We start from the raw sequence: 17,853 nt of genomic DNA, 5'->3' as shown, positions 1-17,853 counted from the left end.
CATGAGGTCTTCCAGGCTCCTCCTTTCTTGCGTTGTCACCATCTCTAGATTGCTGCCCTCACGCACATGGCCAAAGGTGGCTTGCCACCATGTCCAATTTCCAAGTATAGGATGGTGAGAAGGCAGAAAAAGGGCATGTCCCTCCTTTGTAGACATCCTAGAAGTTGTACCCATCATTTTCTATCACCTCCTATGGGGGCAGGCCTTAATCACATGGCTACACCTAGCTGTAGGGGAAGTTAAGAAATGGGATCTTTATTTTGGTTGACTAAAGACTGGAGATTTCATTATTGTAAAACAATGTTTCTTAACTTTTTTTCATTATGGACTTGGCACTGCATGCACGTGTGCGTGCATGCACACACACACACACACACTCCACCTTGCTCTGAGAAAAAATAAATTAAAATGAACTGAAAACTAAATTTAATTTCTTCCTAAAGAGAGAAATCAAATGGTAAGAAATAAGATTTTGCTGGGTAGGGTTGAACTTTGGTAGGCCACTAGTCATTGTAATATCTAAGATTTTTTAGCTTTCCGAGAACCTATTTTTGTCCCCCTTGGGAGCAATTTACCCCTCCTCTCATTGACAATGCATACTGTAGAATTGGAGGAAAATGGATATTAGCATTTTATGTCACATGGTGCACATTTTTTGACTGGCTTCTATACAGATTATTAATACTTAAATGGAATTACAGAATTCTTTTTGAAGAAAACATGTGGTGACCATTGATACAGCTTATCCATTTGCTCATGCTTAATTTTGGTACTGACTGTGGCAATGCATAGAGTGGAGATAGGTTCACGTTCCTGCTTTACTACTTAATGACTGTGTGCAAAATACTTAATTTTTGTGAGCCTCATATCCCTCATTTAAGAAAATTATTAGACCTCACGGGGTGTTAAGATCAATGTCAAGGACGGATTGTCGACTGCAAATCATCACAGGACTTGTGGCTGTTCTTTCCAGCAAAGAAAGGAGGATGGAAATTTCGTAGGATAAAAACTAAGGCCCAGCACTGTCGGTGCTACCCACCTTTCCAGCCTCTTCTTGCACAGCTCTCTGCTCCCATCATTTTGTCTTCTCTCAGTTTTCTTTTCTTTTCTCCTTCTCCTTCCCCTCCCGTCCCCTCCCGTCCCCTCCCCTCTTCTTTTCTTTTATTTTCTTCTCTTTTTTCCTTTCTTTTCTCTTCTTTCTGAGACGGAGTTTTGGTCTTTTTGCCCAGGCTGAAGTGCAATGGTGCAGTCTCAGCTCACTGCAACCTTCATCTCCCAGGTTCAAGCGATTCTCCTGCCTCAGCCTCCCAGGTAACTGGGATTACAGGCACCCGCCACCATGCCGGGCTAATTTCTGTATTTTTAGTAGAGATGGGGTTTCGCCATGTTGCCTAGGCTGGTCTCTTTGGATTGTACAGAATAATTGGAGGTACAGAGAAGTGCACAACCCTGGCTGATGGGGTTAGGTCTGAAAGGGAGACACAGCTAGGTCAGACACAGCTGTCTGAGTTAGGTCTGAAAGGGAGAATTGGCTGGAATTTGTTACAAGAAGAAGGTGGGGGAATATTCTAAGCAAGAGGCGGGAGAAGGTATGCCAAATTTGAGAAGCTGCAAGTACTTTAGCAAGGGTGGAGGGTAGACCTGACCTCAGGTGATCTGCCCGCCTAGGCTTCCCAAAGTGCTGCAATTGCAGGCGTGAGCCACTGCACCTGGCCCTTCTCTCAGTTTTCAAAGGGGACAATGCTCCTTCCCATGGCACTGTTTTTGCTCATGCCATTCTTCTGCCTAGAGAGACTGTGCATGCTCCTCATTCCTGCTCTCCTGCATACCAGTTATTTACCATAGTTACCCAGGCCAGCATCATTTCCCTGGGAAGACTTCCCTGAACCCCGGGGGGGGATCTCACAGCACACTTACAGAGACCTCGCTGAGCCCGTGTCCGCGGCAACGCTACGTTTCCTTGCGACCCTATGGTTAACATTTCCTTCCACCAATAGGCAAGGAAGGCCTGCGAGGGTCCCCGTCTGAGCATGGTGCTGAACACGGTGCCTGGCACCCAGTAAGCGCACACGCACGAGGGAAGGAGCTGGGAGCTGGCACGGCAGGTCTGGAAGTTGGACAGGGTCTGCAAAGCGCTGCCTGGCTCCGGGGGCCTCACACGCAGTGACCTCAGCCGGGTCCGAGGTCCATGTACTGCGCATGCTCAGCCAACCGGTCTTCCAGAACCTTCTTCCGTGAGGAGGTTGTACCCGGAGCTCTCAACGCTTGCTGGTGCTGCTGGTGGTGCCACTGGGTACCTTTGCTGCCAGTGCTGATCCAGCCGGAGGCGAAGAGAAGCACTTTGGGGGCGAAAGGTAGTGGTTGTGCCTTCGGGATCCCTCCTCTCTGTCACCTGAGCGGCCCGCAGCCTCCCCAGCCGAGATGGCCGTGCTTTTGGGGGTGGGTGGGAAGGTTCTCAGGGGCGGTGGCCATGGGCAGAGAGGCCTATTTTGCAGGTTTCACACGAGGCTTGGGTGAGGCCAGCAGGTAACCACGGCCCCAGAAGGGCCAGGGCGCTGGGCTTAGGGGTAACCCTGGCCCGTGGGCTTCAGTGACTGGGACAAAGGCCCTTCGGATAAGAGAAAGGCGGTGTGGGGGTCAGTTAGGAGTCACTGAGGCCAGATCTTATTTATTACCCAAAAAGCGGCTAATTTTCTGAGGTAGCAAGCGGAATGGGAAGGCTTCTCTCGCTGGACCCTGCTTCGTGTTGAAACTGTTCTGCCATGGTAGGGTAGGGCCCCTCCGAGCAGGCTGGGACGGCTGCTCTCAGCTCAGGCCTGTCCAGACACTGGTTTCCTGGGCTCCGTTTAGGAACTTGTCATGCAAAGTCTAGGAGCAACCACGTTCTCTGAGGAAGCAGGCAGCAGGAAGGAGAAAATCCCATTGATCATTGCATTTATGGCTAGACAAGGCTTTTAGGAGAAACAGAAACCTGGTGAGAGGATATTGCAGGCCTTTCTCTCACAGCCCTGGGAATGGAGCCAAGGATGATCTAGAGTTGAAATCAGCAGTTACCAATTCCTTTTTGGACAAGAATTTTAACTTCCTGTGCCTTGAAAAATTCCAGTTCTGTGTCCGTAGGGGATCCAAATGCTGATGTGACCCCAAAGAACTTTACCAAGCGGAATTCTTAGTTTTCACCGGTGTAGCCCAGCCTCCCCCTTGAATCTTTTTGGTTGTGGAATCGGGGTGTTCTGTTTAATTATCCAGCGTGACTGACTGTCGCGGGGATGATAAGAGCCTTCCTTTTTTACGTGTGAGAGAAGTTCTCTCATAAAGAAACCTCCAGGCCTGTTTGAGTTTCCCTCAGTGTGGACTTCCCCTCCTCTCGGCAGCTGTTAGTACTAAACTGACTAGAAAGGGATTTCTTTCTTGAAAGTCTTCTGCCCCAAGAGAACATTTCATTTTTCTTTTTCCCTCTCCTCTCCCCACGCAGGGAGTCATTTCTTCTTTCCTAAATACAACATGGTAGGTTACATGCAGGCAAATCCTAGCTGTGGAAGGTTTTACATCCTGTCTGCATCTAAATCACTAAGAGAAAGGATCAAGTTCTTTCTTTGCTAATCTTATTATCTAACTTCTTGGTTTATATTTCTCATGTAAAACTTAAGGACTGGGTTAGGTTTGTGAATAAACAGTTTTGAGAGAGCATGTTAAGGACATCATGTAAAGGACAAGTTTCCCAAAATGTTGACGATAACATTTTTGCTTGGTGACTTTAGGCAAGTCAGCTTGTAGTCTGATGATATGTAACAACAGCCATTAAAAAGCTGCTGACTAACCTGAAGAGAAATTATCCTGAAAAGAAAATATGTTTATACTTAAAATATCCATATTTATTTAAAATGGCACTTTAAAATTGCCTATGTAAGTAATTTTACAAGAAAAAAATCCACATTCTTAAAAATCTTCATTTACTGTTTATCATTCACTTCATTCACCAAACTTTTATTCTTATGGTTCTAGACTCTGAGGACACACACATGAACAATGATTTCCTCAAGGAGCTCACAATTCAGTGGGGGAAAACAGCATGTACATTAACACTTATTATAGAAGAAGTGGATGATAAAGGATTGTACAGAATAATTGGAGGTACAGAGAAGTGCACAACCCTGGCTGATGGGGTTAGGTCTGAAAGGGAGACACAGCTAGGTCAGACACAGCTGTCTGAGTTAGGTCTGAAAGGGAGAATTGGCTGGAATTTGTTACAAGAAGAAGGTGGGGGAATATTCTAAGCAAGAGGCGGGAGAAGGTATGCCAAATTTGAGAAGCTGCAAGTACTTTAGCAAGGGTGGAGGGTAGAATGAATAATGAAGTGGTGAGAAATTGGTCTGGAAATGTGACAGGAACAACATGATGAAGTGCCTTGTGAATTTCTATGTGGGGAGGCGACACTGCAGAATTTTAACCAAGGGAATGACATGAGATTTATACACACACACACACACCCCTGTATATACATCTGCCCCTTGACCCCAATCTTTAATCTTGTTTTACATGAACATTTCCTTGTGTCTACGTAGTTTATGTATTTGTAAAATGTTCTCATATTTCTAGCCTCTTCATTCTCAGTTCTGTGTATTTGAGTTGTTTCCAATAATGTCTCAGTAATACAACAATGCTCTTACTGTTTTAAAAAAGATTTTACTCTCTTGGGATATTTCCCATCTTTGGAACTATAGGGACAAGGGTTAAAAACGTTTCTGTATCTTCTGTAACATTTTGACAGATTGCTTGCCAGAAAGATTGGGCTATCAGTTTGTAGATGTATCTGTTTCACAATCCTCTTGTAATTTTATTTACTTTTGTTCATTTAGCATGTGAAAATTGGCACTAGAGACTAGTGTTAATTCCCTTTTCTTTACAAATTGATATTTTACTTTGTATTGGTGTAATGTCTTCATTTCCTACCTTTTCAAGACCACTCGTCAAGTAGAGTCAGAGTATTGACCTTGTATCTGTCAATTCTTTACATATTTTGATTAGGAAGCTCCAATGCATTTTTAGTGAAAATATTTGCTTTTTCCATTTTGTTAAATTAATTTCTTTCATAATTAAAAAAAAGAAAACACAAGTTAGGGGCTGAATTGTGTTCCCCCACCAAATGCTTATGTTGAAAACCTAACTGCTAGTACCTCAGAAGTTGACTGTATTTAGAGATAGGGTTTTCACAGAGGTAATTAAGTTAAGGTGAGGTCCCTGAGGAAGCAGTCTTTGGACTTACTAGACCAAAATATTAAATCAGCTGTCTTAAAAATACTCAAAGAGCTGGCCGGGCGCGGTGGCTCAAGCCTGTAATCCCAGCACTTTGGGAGGCCGAGATGGGCGGATCACGAGGTCAGGAGATCGAGACCATCCTGGCTAACACGGTGAAACCCCATCTCTACTAAAAATACAAAAACGAGCCGGGCGAGGTGGCAGGTGCCTGTAGTCCCAGCTACTCAGGAGGCTGAGGCAGAAGAATGGCGTAAACCCGGGAGGCGGAGCTTGCAGTGAGCTGAGATCTGGCCACTGCACTCCAGTCCGGGCGACAGAGCGAGACTCCGCCTCAAAAAAAAAAAAAAAACAAAATACTCAAAGAGCTAAAGGAAATCATGTACAAAAAACAAAAGGAAACCAGACAAAATGAGAATATCAATAAAGGGATAGAAATTATAAAAAAGGAACCAAATATAAATGATGGAGCGGAAAAGTGCAAAACTGAAGTGAAAAAATTTAATCGATGGGTTCAGCAGTAGTTCTGAGCCAGCAGAAAAAAGAATCTGCAAATCTGAAGATAGGATAATTGAAATTTTCAAGGCTGAGAAGTAGAAAGAAAAAATAATGAAGAAAAGTGAACAGAGCCTAAGAGACCTATGAGACATCATCAAGTGGACTAATACATGCATAATATGAGTTTCAGAAGGAGAATAGAGAGAAAGGGACAGAAGACTATTCACAGAAATAATTACCGAAAACTTCCAAAATCCAATGAAATATATGAATATACATGAATCCAAGAAGCTCAGTGAACTCCAAGCAAGTTAAACTCAAAAATATCCACACTGAGATACATAATAGTCAAGCTGTCAAACCTTAAGAGACAAAGAAAAAATCTTGAAAGCAGCAAGTGAAGTGATTCATCATATACATCCAAGGGATCCTAGATAACATTAACAGCTGATTTCTTATCAGAAACCAAGGAGGCAAGAGGGCAGTGAAACAACATGTTTAAAGTGCTGAAAGAAAAAAAAAATCTGTCAGTGAAGAATTCTATATCTGGCAAAACCACCCTACAAGAATGAAAAAGAAATGAAGACATAAATAGACAGAAGCTAGGGGGAGTTTTTTACTAATAGACTTGCTCTCCACAACATATTGAAGGCAGTCTTGCAGGCTGAAATGAAAGGATACTAACTGAAAGCCATATGAAGGAATAATACTGGTAAAGATAACTATGTAGATAATATAAAAAACAGTATTATTGCACTTTTGGTTTGTAGCTCCTCATTTTTCCTACGTGAATTAAAAAATGCATAAAACAATAATTATAAATATGTATTAATGGGCACACAGTGCTGTAATCTGTGACAATAATAATTGTCAAAGGGGAGGAATGCAGATGTATAGGAGCAGAGTGTGTTTGTTTACTGTTGAAACTAAGGTGGTATTCAAACTAGGATGTTACAAGTTTAGGATGTAATCCCCAAAGTAACCGGTAAGAGAATAACTAAAAATATACAGAAAAGGAAAGAAGGGACTCAAAACAGTACACTCTAAAAATCCAGCTACATACCAAAAAAGGCAGTAATGGAGAAATTGAGGAACAGAAAAATAAGACTCTTAAAAAATTCAGTAGCTGAAAGTCAAAGTAAAACCTTCCTTATCAGTAATTACTTTTAATGTAAATGTGTTAAGCTCTGGCCTAGTGAGCTTATATGTATACAAGGTTTGATTTGCTTTGGTTTGTTGAGACAGGGCCTTACTCTGTTGCCTAGACTTGAGTGCAATGGCATGATTATGGCTCACTACAGCCTCAACCTGGCTCAAACAATCCTCCGACCTCAGCCTCTCGAGTAGCTGGGACCATAGGCATGCGCCACCATGCCCAGCTAATTTTTGTATTTTTTTGTAGAGATGGGTTTTTGCCATGTTGGTCAGTCTAGTCTTGAACTCCTGGGCTCAAGCGATCCTCTGGCCTTGGCCTCCTAGAGTGCTGGGACTATAGGCACAAGCCTGACCTGGGATTATAGGCACAATGCCTGGCCTAGGTTTGTTAGGATTTTATTGAGGATTTTTGCGTCAATATTCATGAGAGATATTGGCCTGTTGTTTTCTTTTTTGATGTGTCTTTGATTTTGGTATCAGGGTTAATACTGGCCTTATAGAATGAGTTTGGAAAGTCTTTATTTCTCCTTCATGTCTAAAGGATATTTTCACTGGATATACTATTCTAGGTTGAATGCTTTTTCTTCAGCACTTTAAATATGTTATGCCATTCTATCCTGGCCTGTAAGGTTTCCAGTGAAAAGTTTGCTGCCAGACATATTTCCAGATATTTGAAGATACTTGAGCGTTGCTGTCTAAGCCATATTTGCATTAGGCATACCCAAAGCCCAGTAATACTGTAATTCTTGCAGACTCAAAGAGATACCTCCTTGGTGGTCTTAGATAAGATTTGGAAGAATTCTCTGGATTACCAGGCCGACTCTTGTTCTCTTCCCTTAGTTTCTTCTAAACAAATGAAGTCTCTCTCTCTGTGCTGAGCTGCTTGGGGCTGGGGTTGGGGTGACACTAAGCACCCCTGTGGCTACCACCACTGGCATTGTGTTGGATCAGACCTGAAGCCAGCACAGCACTGGATCTCACCCAAGGCATGTCACTGTAACCACTGCCTGGCTACCATCTGTGTTTGCTCAAGGCCCTGCAGCTCTACCATCAGCATTTGGAAAAGTCAGCCAGGCTTCTATCCTTCCCTGTAAGCAGCAAGTTTTCCCAGGCACAGAGATGCTGTCTGGGAGCCAGGGACTGGAGTCGAAAAAACTTAGGTATCTACTATTCTTCTGTGGCTAAGCTGACACTCAAACTATGAGACAAAGTCTTTCCCATTCCTCCCCTTTCCAGAGGCAGAGGAGCCTTTTATTCATGCCCATCACCACAGGCCCATGGGATGTACTGCCAGGCTACCTACCACCAATGTTCACTTAAGGCCCAAGGGCTCTTCAGTCTGCTTATGGTGAATGCTGCCCAGCCTGGGACTCACCTTTCAGGGCAGTAGCCTTCCCTCTGGCCCAGGGCAGGTCCAGAAATGCCATCTAAGCCAAGGCTGGAATTGGGGACCCAAGAGTCCACTTGGTGCTCTACCCCACTGTGGCTGAGCTGGTACCTATCTTCAAGAAAAAGTCCCCTTTACTTTTCCTTCTACTTTTCTCAAGCAGAAGGAATCTCTCACTATAACCACCATAGTTGGGAATGTGCTGGGTCTCACCTAAAGCCAGTGTGTCTGAGTCTCCCCCAAGGTCCACTGTGTACTACCTGGGTATTGCTGTTGGTTATTCAGGGCCCAAGGGCTCTTCAGTCAGCAGATGATGAATCCTACCAGCACTGGGTCCTTTCCTTCAAGGCAGCAGGTTCCCTTCTGGCCCAGGACATGTCTAGAAATGTCATCCAGGATCTAGGGCCTTAATTAGGGGCCTCATGACTCTGCCCAGCACCCTGTCCTACTGTGGCTGAACTGGTATCCAAGTTGCAAGACAAAGTCCTCTTTACTCTTCCCTCTCCTCAAGCAGAAGGAAGGAGTCACTTTTATTGCTGTGAGCTGTGTTGCCTGGGATTGGCAAGGGTGGTGCAAGCACTCTCTTTGCTGCCCTGGTTGGTGTCTCACTAGATCATGTTCCCCCAACTAGGTTGTGCACCCCTGAAGTCCACTGGCTTTTCAGCACGGCACTAGGACTGCCTAGGAGTTGCAATCCTTGTGGCCTAGACTGCCTTTCAGATTTATTTAGGACCCCAGAGCACTTTAGCCAGCGGAGGCAAGACTTGCCAAAACTCAACTTCTAACCACTAGGATGGGTGATTCCCCTTTGCCTAGGGCTGGTCTAAATGCTCCCTCCATGGGCATCAACTGAGTTCAGCCTAATTTTGCTTTCCACTCTGACAGAGCAGCACTGGGTTCTCCCAAGCACATAGATTATCTTTCTGTGCCACATGGCCACTGCCAGGGGAAGGGAGAGGGGTGGCATTGGCAATTCAAGACCATCTTTCCTACCTGATTTTAACTTCATATCACTGAAAGAGGTATTGATTAGTTCAGCCACTGTGAGAAGCAGCTTGGAGATTTCTCAAAGAACTTCATATAGAACTACCATTCAACCCAGCAATCCCATAACTGGGTATATGCCGAAAGAAATGTAAATCATTCTACCATAAAGACACGTGCACACGTATGTCATCATAGCCCTATTCACAATAGCAAAGACATGGAACCAACCTAGATGCCCATCAACGGTGGACTTCATAAAGAAAATGTGGTACATATACACTATGGAATACTAAAAAAGAACAAAATCATGTCCTTTGCAGCAGTACAGATGAAGCTGGAGGCCATCACTCTAAACGAATTAACACACGAACAGAAAACCAAATACTGCATGTTCTCACTTATAAGTGGGAACTAAACATTGAGTACCCATGGACACAAAGAAGGGAACAATAGATACTGGGACCTACTTGACAGTGGGGGTTGGGAGGAAGATGAAGATCCAAAAACAACCTATCTGGTACTATGCTTATTACCTGGGTGATGAAATAATCTATACACCATACCCCCACAACACACAATTTACCCATGTAACAAACCTGCATGTGTACTCCCTCAACCTAAAATAAAAGTTGGAAAGAAAAAAAAATTCAAGAAGTATTAAATACAAAGTAGCATGCCATGAAAAGTCTCCCTGTGCTACAAATGGAATGCCAATTTTACTGTGTTTTACATTGCCACATAAAAGTGAATCTGAACAAAGCAAATGGAGAACATATGCCAGAGCTGAGCATGGTGGCTCATGCCTATAACCCCAGCATTCTGGGAGGCCGAGGTGGGTAGATCGCCTGAGCTTGGAAGTTTGAGACGAGCCTGGTCAACCTGGTGAAGCCTCATATTTGTATTATCTACCAAAAATACCCAAAAAAATTTAGCAGGTGTGGTGGCACACGCCTGTGGTCCTAGCTACTTGGGAGGCTGAGGTGGGAGGATTGCTTGAGCCTGGGAGGTGGAGGTTGCAGTGAGCCGAGATCACGTCATTTGCACTCCAGCCTGGGTGACAGAGTGAGACCCCATCTCAAGGAAAAAGAAAAAAAAGAACATATTCCAGAAAGGAAGTAATCCAGTGAAGTCATGGGAAAAAAAAATGGCCCCACCAAAAGATGAAAAATATAAAAAAGATTAGAACTAAGTGTATTTTTGGAATACTCCGGAAAGGAGTAAAAAAGAAAAGTAGAATATTTACAGGGAATAAAAGCAGTACTATTCTGCTGATGGCTCCTAAGGAGAGCTAATGGTGAGATTTTCATGAATTATGTGAGTTTTTAAATACAGTCATTATTAAAAATTAAACTATGTACTTGCAATTGAATGAACTATGTTAAAATTATACTACAACAGATTTTATTGTTTCTGGGAAGATGATCAGTGTACTGTACATTGAAGCTCATTAAATAAAAAAAATTCAATCTGATAAAAAAGCAATTCTTGGCCGGGCACGGTGGCTTACGCCTGTAGTTCTAGCACTTTGGGAGGCTGAGACGGGTGGATTACGAGGTCAGGAGATGGAGACCACCCTGGACAACACGGTGAAATCCTATCTCTACTAAAAATGCAAAAATTAGCTGAGTATAGTGGTGTGTGCCTGTAGTCCCAGCTACTCAGGAGGCTGCAGCAGGAGAACCGCTTGAACCCAGGAGGCGGAGGTTGCAGTGAGTTGAGATCGTGCCACTGCACTCTAGCCTGGGCGATAGAGCAAGACCCCGTCTCAAAAAAGAAAAAAAAAATATCTGCAAGAGTATCTGTGGTATATACAGATATATGCTAAACTGTTTTCCAGAGTAGTCATAGCTATTTTTTCTTTCATCAGCAGTGGAAGCGCATTCCTCATTGCCTTGCATCCTTGGTAATGGTTGCTATTATCTAACTTTAAAAGTTTTGCCAGTTTAGTGGTGTGAAATGTTATTTCATAATGATGAATGCACATTTCCTTGATTACAAATGAGGTTGAACATCTTTGCATGTTAGGGGCTTATGCTTTTGTGAAATTCTAAATTCTTACTTCTGTTTCTTTCTTTTTTTTTTTTTTCTTTTAGAGATGAGGTCTCACTCTGTTGCCCAAGCTGGAGTGCAGTGGTGCAGTCATAGCTCACTGTAACCCCAGACCCCTGGGCTCAGGTGATCCTCCTGCCTCAGCCTCCTGAGTCGCTTAAAAGAAAAATTTGGTAGAGACCGGGTCTCACTGTGTTGCCAGGCTGGTCTGAAACTCCTGAGCTCAAGCAGTCCTCCTGCCTTGGCCTCCCAAAGTGCTGAGATTACAGGCATGAGCCACCGCACCCAGCCTTGTCTTTTCCTTTTTGATCTATGGAGATTCTTTGCATGTTCTAGATGCTAATAATTTGCCAACTAAATGTATTGTGAAGATCTTCTTAGTAAGTAATTGGATGTGGGAGGGGAGGAAGAAGTAGTATAGAATTACTCCTAGGTTTCTAGTTTGGGAAACTGATTGGATGATGGTGCAATTAAACTAGGACATAAAATAGAGGAGGAGAAACAGATCTCAGGGAGAGGAGAATTAATTCGGAGTTTAAAGTTCCTATGGGATATTCAAGTGGAGACGTCTTAGAGAAATTTGGCTATTGGACTGGATGTGGTGGCTTGCACCTGTAATCCCAGCTTCTCTGGAGGCTGAGGTCAGAGGATTACTTGAGCCCAGGAGTTTGAGGCTGCACTGAGCTGTGATTGCACCACTGCACTCAGAGGAAGACCCTGTGTCTAAAAAATAAGAGATTGAAAAAAAAAAATCTGACTATAGGGGTTTGGAGATTAGGCCAAGCTCTGTTATGCTACATTAGTTCTGTAGGATCTTATATGATGGGCCTTTCAGGAGATTACAGTTGGAAGGAGAGAGAGTGGTAATTCTCTAACTCATTTGTCTTCTGCCCATCCCGCGTTTTTCTCCAGGCCATGGATTCTCCAATCTAAATTTCTTAGGAAATAAATATCCCAACCAAGTGACACACAAGACACTTCATCTTAGTTAATAATTACTTTATTAACTTTTGGTCTTTCAACATTTAGATGGTCTTTCTCAATATTTCCAGGAGAGTACCTCATTTTTATTTTGAAAACCATTCAGCACATTTATCTTACATAATATGCAGAGCATATATCTATCTGTATTTTTTAAATTTTCCTGTTACTCGTTGATACATAGTACATAATTACATAAGTTATTCCATGTACACTGAAAACAATATAGGAAATATATACATCTAAGACTTCTACTTTGTACAGTCTTTCATTAAATAAGAAAATTTACACATACATTTTCAGATATTTCTACCTTTCTGTATGTATTTGGAATTGTATGTAGGTAGCCAATGAAAGAATATGGGCCCCTTGGGAGGATGGCAGTGGAAGTCCATGAAGTAAAGGGCATTTTTTTTTTTTTGAGACAGAGTCTCGCTATGTTGTCCAGGCTGGAGTGCAGTGGCCAGATCTCAGCTCACTGCAAGCTCCGCCTCCCGGGTTCCCGCCATTCTCCTGCCTCAGCCTCCTGAGTAGCTGGGACTGCAGGCGCCCGCCACCTCACCCGGCTAGTTTTTTTTGTATTTTTTAGTAGAGACGGGGTTTCACCGTGTTAGCCAGGATGGTCTCGATCTCCTGACCTCGTGATCCGCCTGTCTCGGCCTCCCAAAGTGCTGGGAAGGGCATTTTTTAAAAAGCAGATTGTATTATCATTTTGATTGCCTTTTAGTTATTTGAGATTCTGAGAATTCTGATAAACCCCAAAGCAGAAAGATTCCTTAGCACCCTTGGAAGATGGGAAAGGTGAGGGAAATACCGGAAGCAGGGTTAGGACTTGGCACATCCACTAAGAACATAGCACCTCAGTAGAGCTTACATTATAGTGCCAGAGTAGAGTTATTACTGAGTAGCTTAGGATGATGAACATTGACCTTCCTACAGGAGTAGTAGCAGCTGATTTGGTGACCATGATTGGTCACCTTTTAGTGGAACTGCAAACTAAGAACAATTAGGGCTTGACATATACTCCATGTAGGGAAGTGATGGGAGAGGCAGCCTCTGTGTGGTCCATCCTTGGCAGCACTTTGTTTCCCTCTGGTTTTAGGGAGATCTTTTAGACCTGTAAGAAGAGAAAGGGGACATAAAAGTGTGATATTCAGACTCTGACTTCAGACTGGGTTTTGCTTGGAACATATTGAATTCATAGATAACCCAAAGATCCTCAGGTAAAGGATGTGATGAGCTTTCCTGCTGCTATGCATTCATTATGGATTACAGGGGCTGCTTTTTTTTAAAGCCATGAAAGACTTGGGGAAAATGTGTCAGTTTTGCTTAGATAGATATAGCTGTACTTTAAGGTTGACAGGTAATCAGGGTAACTTCTGATACTTACCACACAAGATGGTGCCTCAGCATTTAAATAAATGGAGGTAGGAGAGGGCATGGTGGTAACATACTTTTAAACCAGTGATTGCAAAGCAAACCACAATGCAAGTGTTTCTGACTCCCAAGATTGCCATTTCCTAAGAGCAATTCTGCAAGCAAAAGCAAACCTACCTTTCCTTGCTAACTGCTTTCAGTAAATTCTTGATGGCCTTAGATTCTGGATTCAGACACCTCTTCTCACCCTTCTTTTTCATTGTAGCACTGTAGAAATAAATAGGGATGAAAATATTTAAAACAGTGTTGGGTCAATAAAACAGATGGCATACACAGTTCTGAAGTCTGACATTTAAGTTTCACTCTGCATGTTTTTGTTTGCTGTACATTAGTTTTAGAATCATCATAAACCCTTTACTGATCTTTTGTTATTATCATTACATATTTAATACAGTATATAATTACAACCAAGGAAGTGATAATCAGATGGGATTTCACTCACATGATCTCAACATGTGGACAAAATTGACTTGGAGGAATAATTTCAAGTTTTTCTAAAGACCTTGGATTAACAGGTTGATTACTAATGCTGATGCAGGTACAGCGTACAGTTCTAGAGAGAGGTATTCCTGTAGGAAAAGAGAAAGGAACAGCAGAGAAGGTTAGCACAGGGTTCATGTCAGACATTTAATGTAGACTGGTGGTATTTAGCAGAACCTATATCCCCATATCAGCAAACAGTCACTTAATCTGAGGAGGAATGAATCGTATCATAACACAACTGTAAATGATTAAATAGTTGATTATCTGGAAGAAAAGAATTGCAGCTTATTGATTATAAAGTCAAACCCTTAAACACCGTTCATGTGGTTCATTGAGCTTAGTTAGGTAAGGAAGTATCTGTGTCTCATCTCTCTCCGTATTCCCTCACATTTTCTCTCTCTATCCTTCCTCTTCCCCATCTCTTCTGTCCTCCTTCCCTTTTTCCTTCTCTTTCTCTTATTCTATTTGTTTCTCTTGCTTCAATTCATATAAGTTTTATGATCTGAGGGAATCTCTATTTATTTCCCTCTTATTTATAAGCGTGCAGTGAAACTTTTACAAATACATTATTTCTATACTTTTAGAATTTATACCTATTCCTATTTCTCATTTTACAAATTTAGTATCCTTTGATGTTCCTTACCTTGAATGCCACTTAGAGTCAGAAAGACAAGGCAGCAAATCAGAATGGTAGTTTGATTCATGGTGCTGAGACTGGAGGTTCCTCTGCTGCAGGCTCAGAATATGTCTAAGCAGTTGAGGAATGTCTCGGAAAAGGTGAGGCGAGTGTGCCGTATTTATCTGCAAAGGCATTTTCCCTCCCTAATTCTGATTGGATAACATTACAGTTGACTTAGCAAAATCTGCTGGCTGTTCCTGGGGAAGTCCCATGTTGCAAAATTGAAGGTATTATGTTTGTTCATTGTAGCCTACAAGTTATGGAATTTCCCTCTGCCCCTCTTTTTTTGGTAATAGTGAATTAGGTTTCACTTTCCAAAACATGAACTGTTTCTTGAAAAAAAGAACTTCATTGCATATAGAAAAAAACAAAGGTTGCAATCCATTCTAACTATGCTTTTTCTCAACACTTAAACTTTTATAGTTAATTTCAGAGGCTATTTTAAAAAATATCCCCAGTAATAGAAATTTTTCATCCTTTATAGGTAAACCTAATTTTTTGGTAACAGCAATTTGTGCCTGATTATTAGAACAGTGATTTACCTGGACAGTGCTCCTTGATCAAATACTATAAAGTAATAGGATTGGCTTGCTTAGGCAAGGTCAAAGATATGGAACTGGCAAGTTTTAAATAATTCAATAAATGCTTTGTTTGTTCATAACACCATTAGATTAAGTAAATAGCCTCCAACATAACTATTTTGAGGGAAATCACTGCTCATTTGAGTATCTGATTTCTGGTGTGTTAAAACAAGTTTCATGTCTTACAGCAGTCCCTGAATGAAAACATCATAAGATGGTATCTAGAATGGTGGGAGAAGAGGATTCATAGCTATCTTAGGGTTATTGTAAAAAATAAAGGGTGCTTTTGAGGAAATGAATTTAAAAGCGGGGGCATGCATAGAGACAGACCTTGGGAAAGCAGCTTGAGACAGGAGGGAAACAGGTTGATTTAAGATGAGGTTCAGCTCCAAGAGACTGTTAAATGCAAAGCAAAAGAAAAAAAAAGTGTCAGCCATTGAGCTAGTAACAATGATAACTGAAATTGGCACAATTTTAACTGGATGATGAATTGTGGCAAAACTTAATTTCTTAGCATTCAGTAGTACTTGGCTGATTATTCATAGTAGCTAGTAGTAGAAAGCACATGATACTCATATAATGGAACACATGGTGAACCTGAAAGTGGAAATTGAACAGAATCCATGGATATAGTGGTCCTTGGTTGTGTTCTTTGTGAATGATTAGTAACAGGGAATCCAAGATGAAATACTGTTTCAAAAGCAGGCACCACCCTGCAATGAGAGATCTGAGGCAAGTGATATTTAGAACCTAGGAAAATATATGGGAGTTCTTTTCATAGTCAGCTGGGCTGCAACAATGCAGGGATTGGTCAGGGAATGGAAAAGCTTCCATCCTAGGATGAGGCTACTGTACCTGGTAGATACTGTCTCAGAACCTGGTATCAGGGGCCAAGAATAAAGCCTATATCTGCAAACTGGGCACACATAAGACTTGGATCCTCAAATGCAGGAACTCCATCATTGGAACAGAGAGTGAGTTGCTTGGGGCAAATGGAGTTTGCTAGAGAGCTGAATCCCATGTTAATCTCTTCTAGGGACTGGAATAGAGCTAAGCTTTCAAGCAAACAAGTCAGCAGAATTAGCTGTGGGAAGCTGGAAAGACAAAAGAGAGAGAGGTGAGGTAGAGACTGACAGAACCCAAAAGACTTTCACCTAGCAAAGAGGTGTTCCTTCTGATGAGGGAAAGGCTTACGAGAAATAGTGACATGCAGGGATCCTTCCATATCTATTTATGCAGAACAAACATTTGACTGTGAATAGAATGCCAACAAATTTCAGAGAAATGTCTGACATCATGAATGGAAGAGGCCCAGAAAAGTTGAAGATTAACCAATCAAAACAAGAGATGCTGATGGTTTTATTTTAGTTAGTATCTAAGTTGTCAGCTAAGATGTCTCTATATATAAGACAATGTAAAAAGGAGATACTTGATAAATGGACTAAAAATCTGTTATTAGGGATAAAATATTTGATTTTTACTAAACATTGTATTACATTAACTGTGTGCCAGACATTGTTTGAACTGCTTTATGAATATTGACCATATTGACTCATTTTATCCTTATAATAACTTCTACCGCTGACCCAGCCACTCTTCTATTTATTTTGTTGTTGTTTATTTATTTATTTATTTATTTATTTTTTTGAGATGGAGTCTTGCTCTGTCGCCCGGGCTGGAGTGCAGTGGCCAGATCTCAGCTCACTGCAAGCTCCGCCTCCCGGGTCTACGCCATTCTCCTGCCTCAGCCTCCCAAGTAGCTGGGACTACAGGTGCCCGCCACCTTGCCCGGCTGGCTTTTTGTATTTTTTAGTAGAGACGGGGTTTCACCGTGTTAGCCAGGATGGTCTCGATCTCCTGACCTCGTGATCCGCCCGTCTCGGCCTCCCAAAGTGCTGGGATTACAGGCTTGAGCCACTGCGCCCGGCCTATTTATTTTTTTATTATACTTTAAGTTCTAGGGTACATGTGCATAATGTGCAGGTTTGTTACATATGTATACTTGTGCCATGTTGGTGTGCTGCACCCATCAACTCGTCAGCACCCATTAATTCATCATTTATATTGTGTATAACTCCCAATGCAATCCCTCCCCCCTCCCCCCTCCCCGCTCCCCATGATAGGCCCCAGTGTGTGATGTTCCCCTTCCCGAGTCCAAGTGATCTCATTGTTCAATTCCCACCTATGAGTGAGAACATGCAGTGTTTGGTTTTCAGTTCTTGTGACAGTTTGCTAAAAATGATGGTTTCCAGCTGCATCCATGTCCCTACAAAGGATGCAAACTCATCCTTTTTTATAGCTGCATAGTATTCCATGGTGTATATGTGCCACATTTTCTTAATCCAGTCTGTCACAGATGG

General features: G+C 42.2%; 2 protein-coding genes across 5 annotated transcripts in view; one reads left to right on the top strand and one right to left on the bottom strand.

Moving 5' to 3' along the window:
* The first annotated feature begins 2,213 nt into the window (after positions 1-2,213).
* The window catches only part of ART3 (ADP-ribosyltransferase 3), a 117,798-nt gene continuing 102,158 nt past the window's right edge, over positions 2,214-17,853 (top strand). For 2 of the 4 annotated variants that reach the window (XM_033214394.1, XM_033214388.1), the window contains exon 1: positions 2,214-2,354. The gene's annotated coding sequence lies outside the window, so the exon portion shown is untranslated. The remainder of the gene's footprint in view (positions 2,355-17,853) is intronic. The other 2 variants (XM_033214389.1, XM_033214390.1) reach the window with 1 other exon arrangement.
* Positions 12,925-15,037, bottom strand: CXCL10 (C-X-C motif chemokine ligand 10). Its single transcript, XM_033214398.1, has 4 exons — positions 14,877-15,037; positions 14,193-14,319; positions 13,868-13,957; positions 12,925-13,430 (listed from the first exon to the last, which is right to left on the bottom strand). The coding sequence occupies exons 1-4, from the start codon at positions 14,935-14,937 to the stop codon at positions 13,412-13,414; spliced, it is 297 nt and encodes a 98-aa protein (XP_033070289.1). The 5' UTR covers positions 14,938-15,037; the 3' UTR covers positions 12,925-13,411.

This window comes from Trachypithecus francoisi, unplaced genomic scaffold, assembly GCF_009764315.1.
Source record: "Trachypithecus francoisi isolate TF-2019V2 unplaced genomic scaffold, Tfra_2.0 Lachesis_group1, whole genome shotgun sequence".
Lineage (NCBI taxonomy): Eukaryota > Metazoa > Chordata > Mammalia > Primates > Cercopithecidae > Trachypithecus > Trachypithecus francoisi.
This window is presented reverse-complemented; position numbering and strand designations above follow the sequence as displayed.

Excerpts from the sequence above, each read along its gene's own strand:
- CXCL10 (XM_033214398.1), bottom strand. The coding sequence starts at position 14,937 with ATGAATCAAACTACCATTCTGATTTGCTGCCTTGTCTTTCTGACTCTA. Across the intron at positions 14,320-14,876 it reads GACTCTAAGTGGCATTCAAG|GAATACCTCTCTCTAGAACT; the intron begins GTAAGGAACATC and ends CTTTTCCTACAG. Across the intron at positions 13,958-14,192 it reads TGTCCACATGTTGAGATCAT|TGCTACAATGAAAAAGAAGG; the intron begins GTGAGTGAAATC and ends TTATTTCTACAG.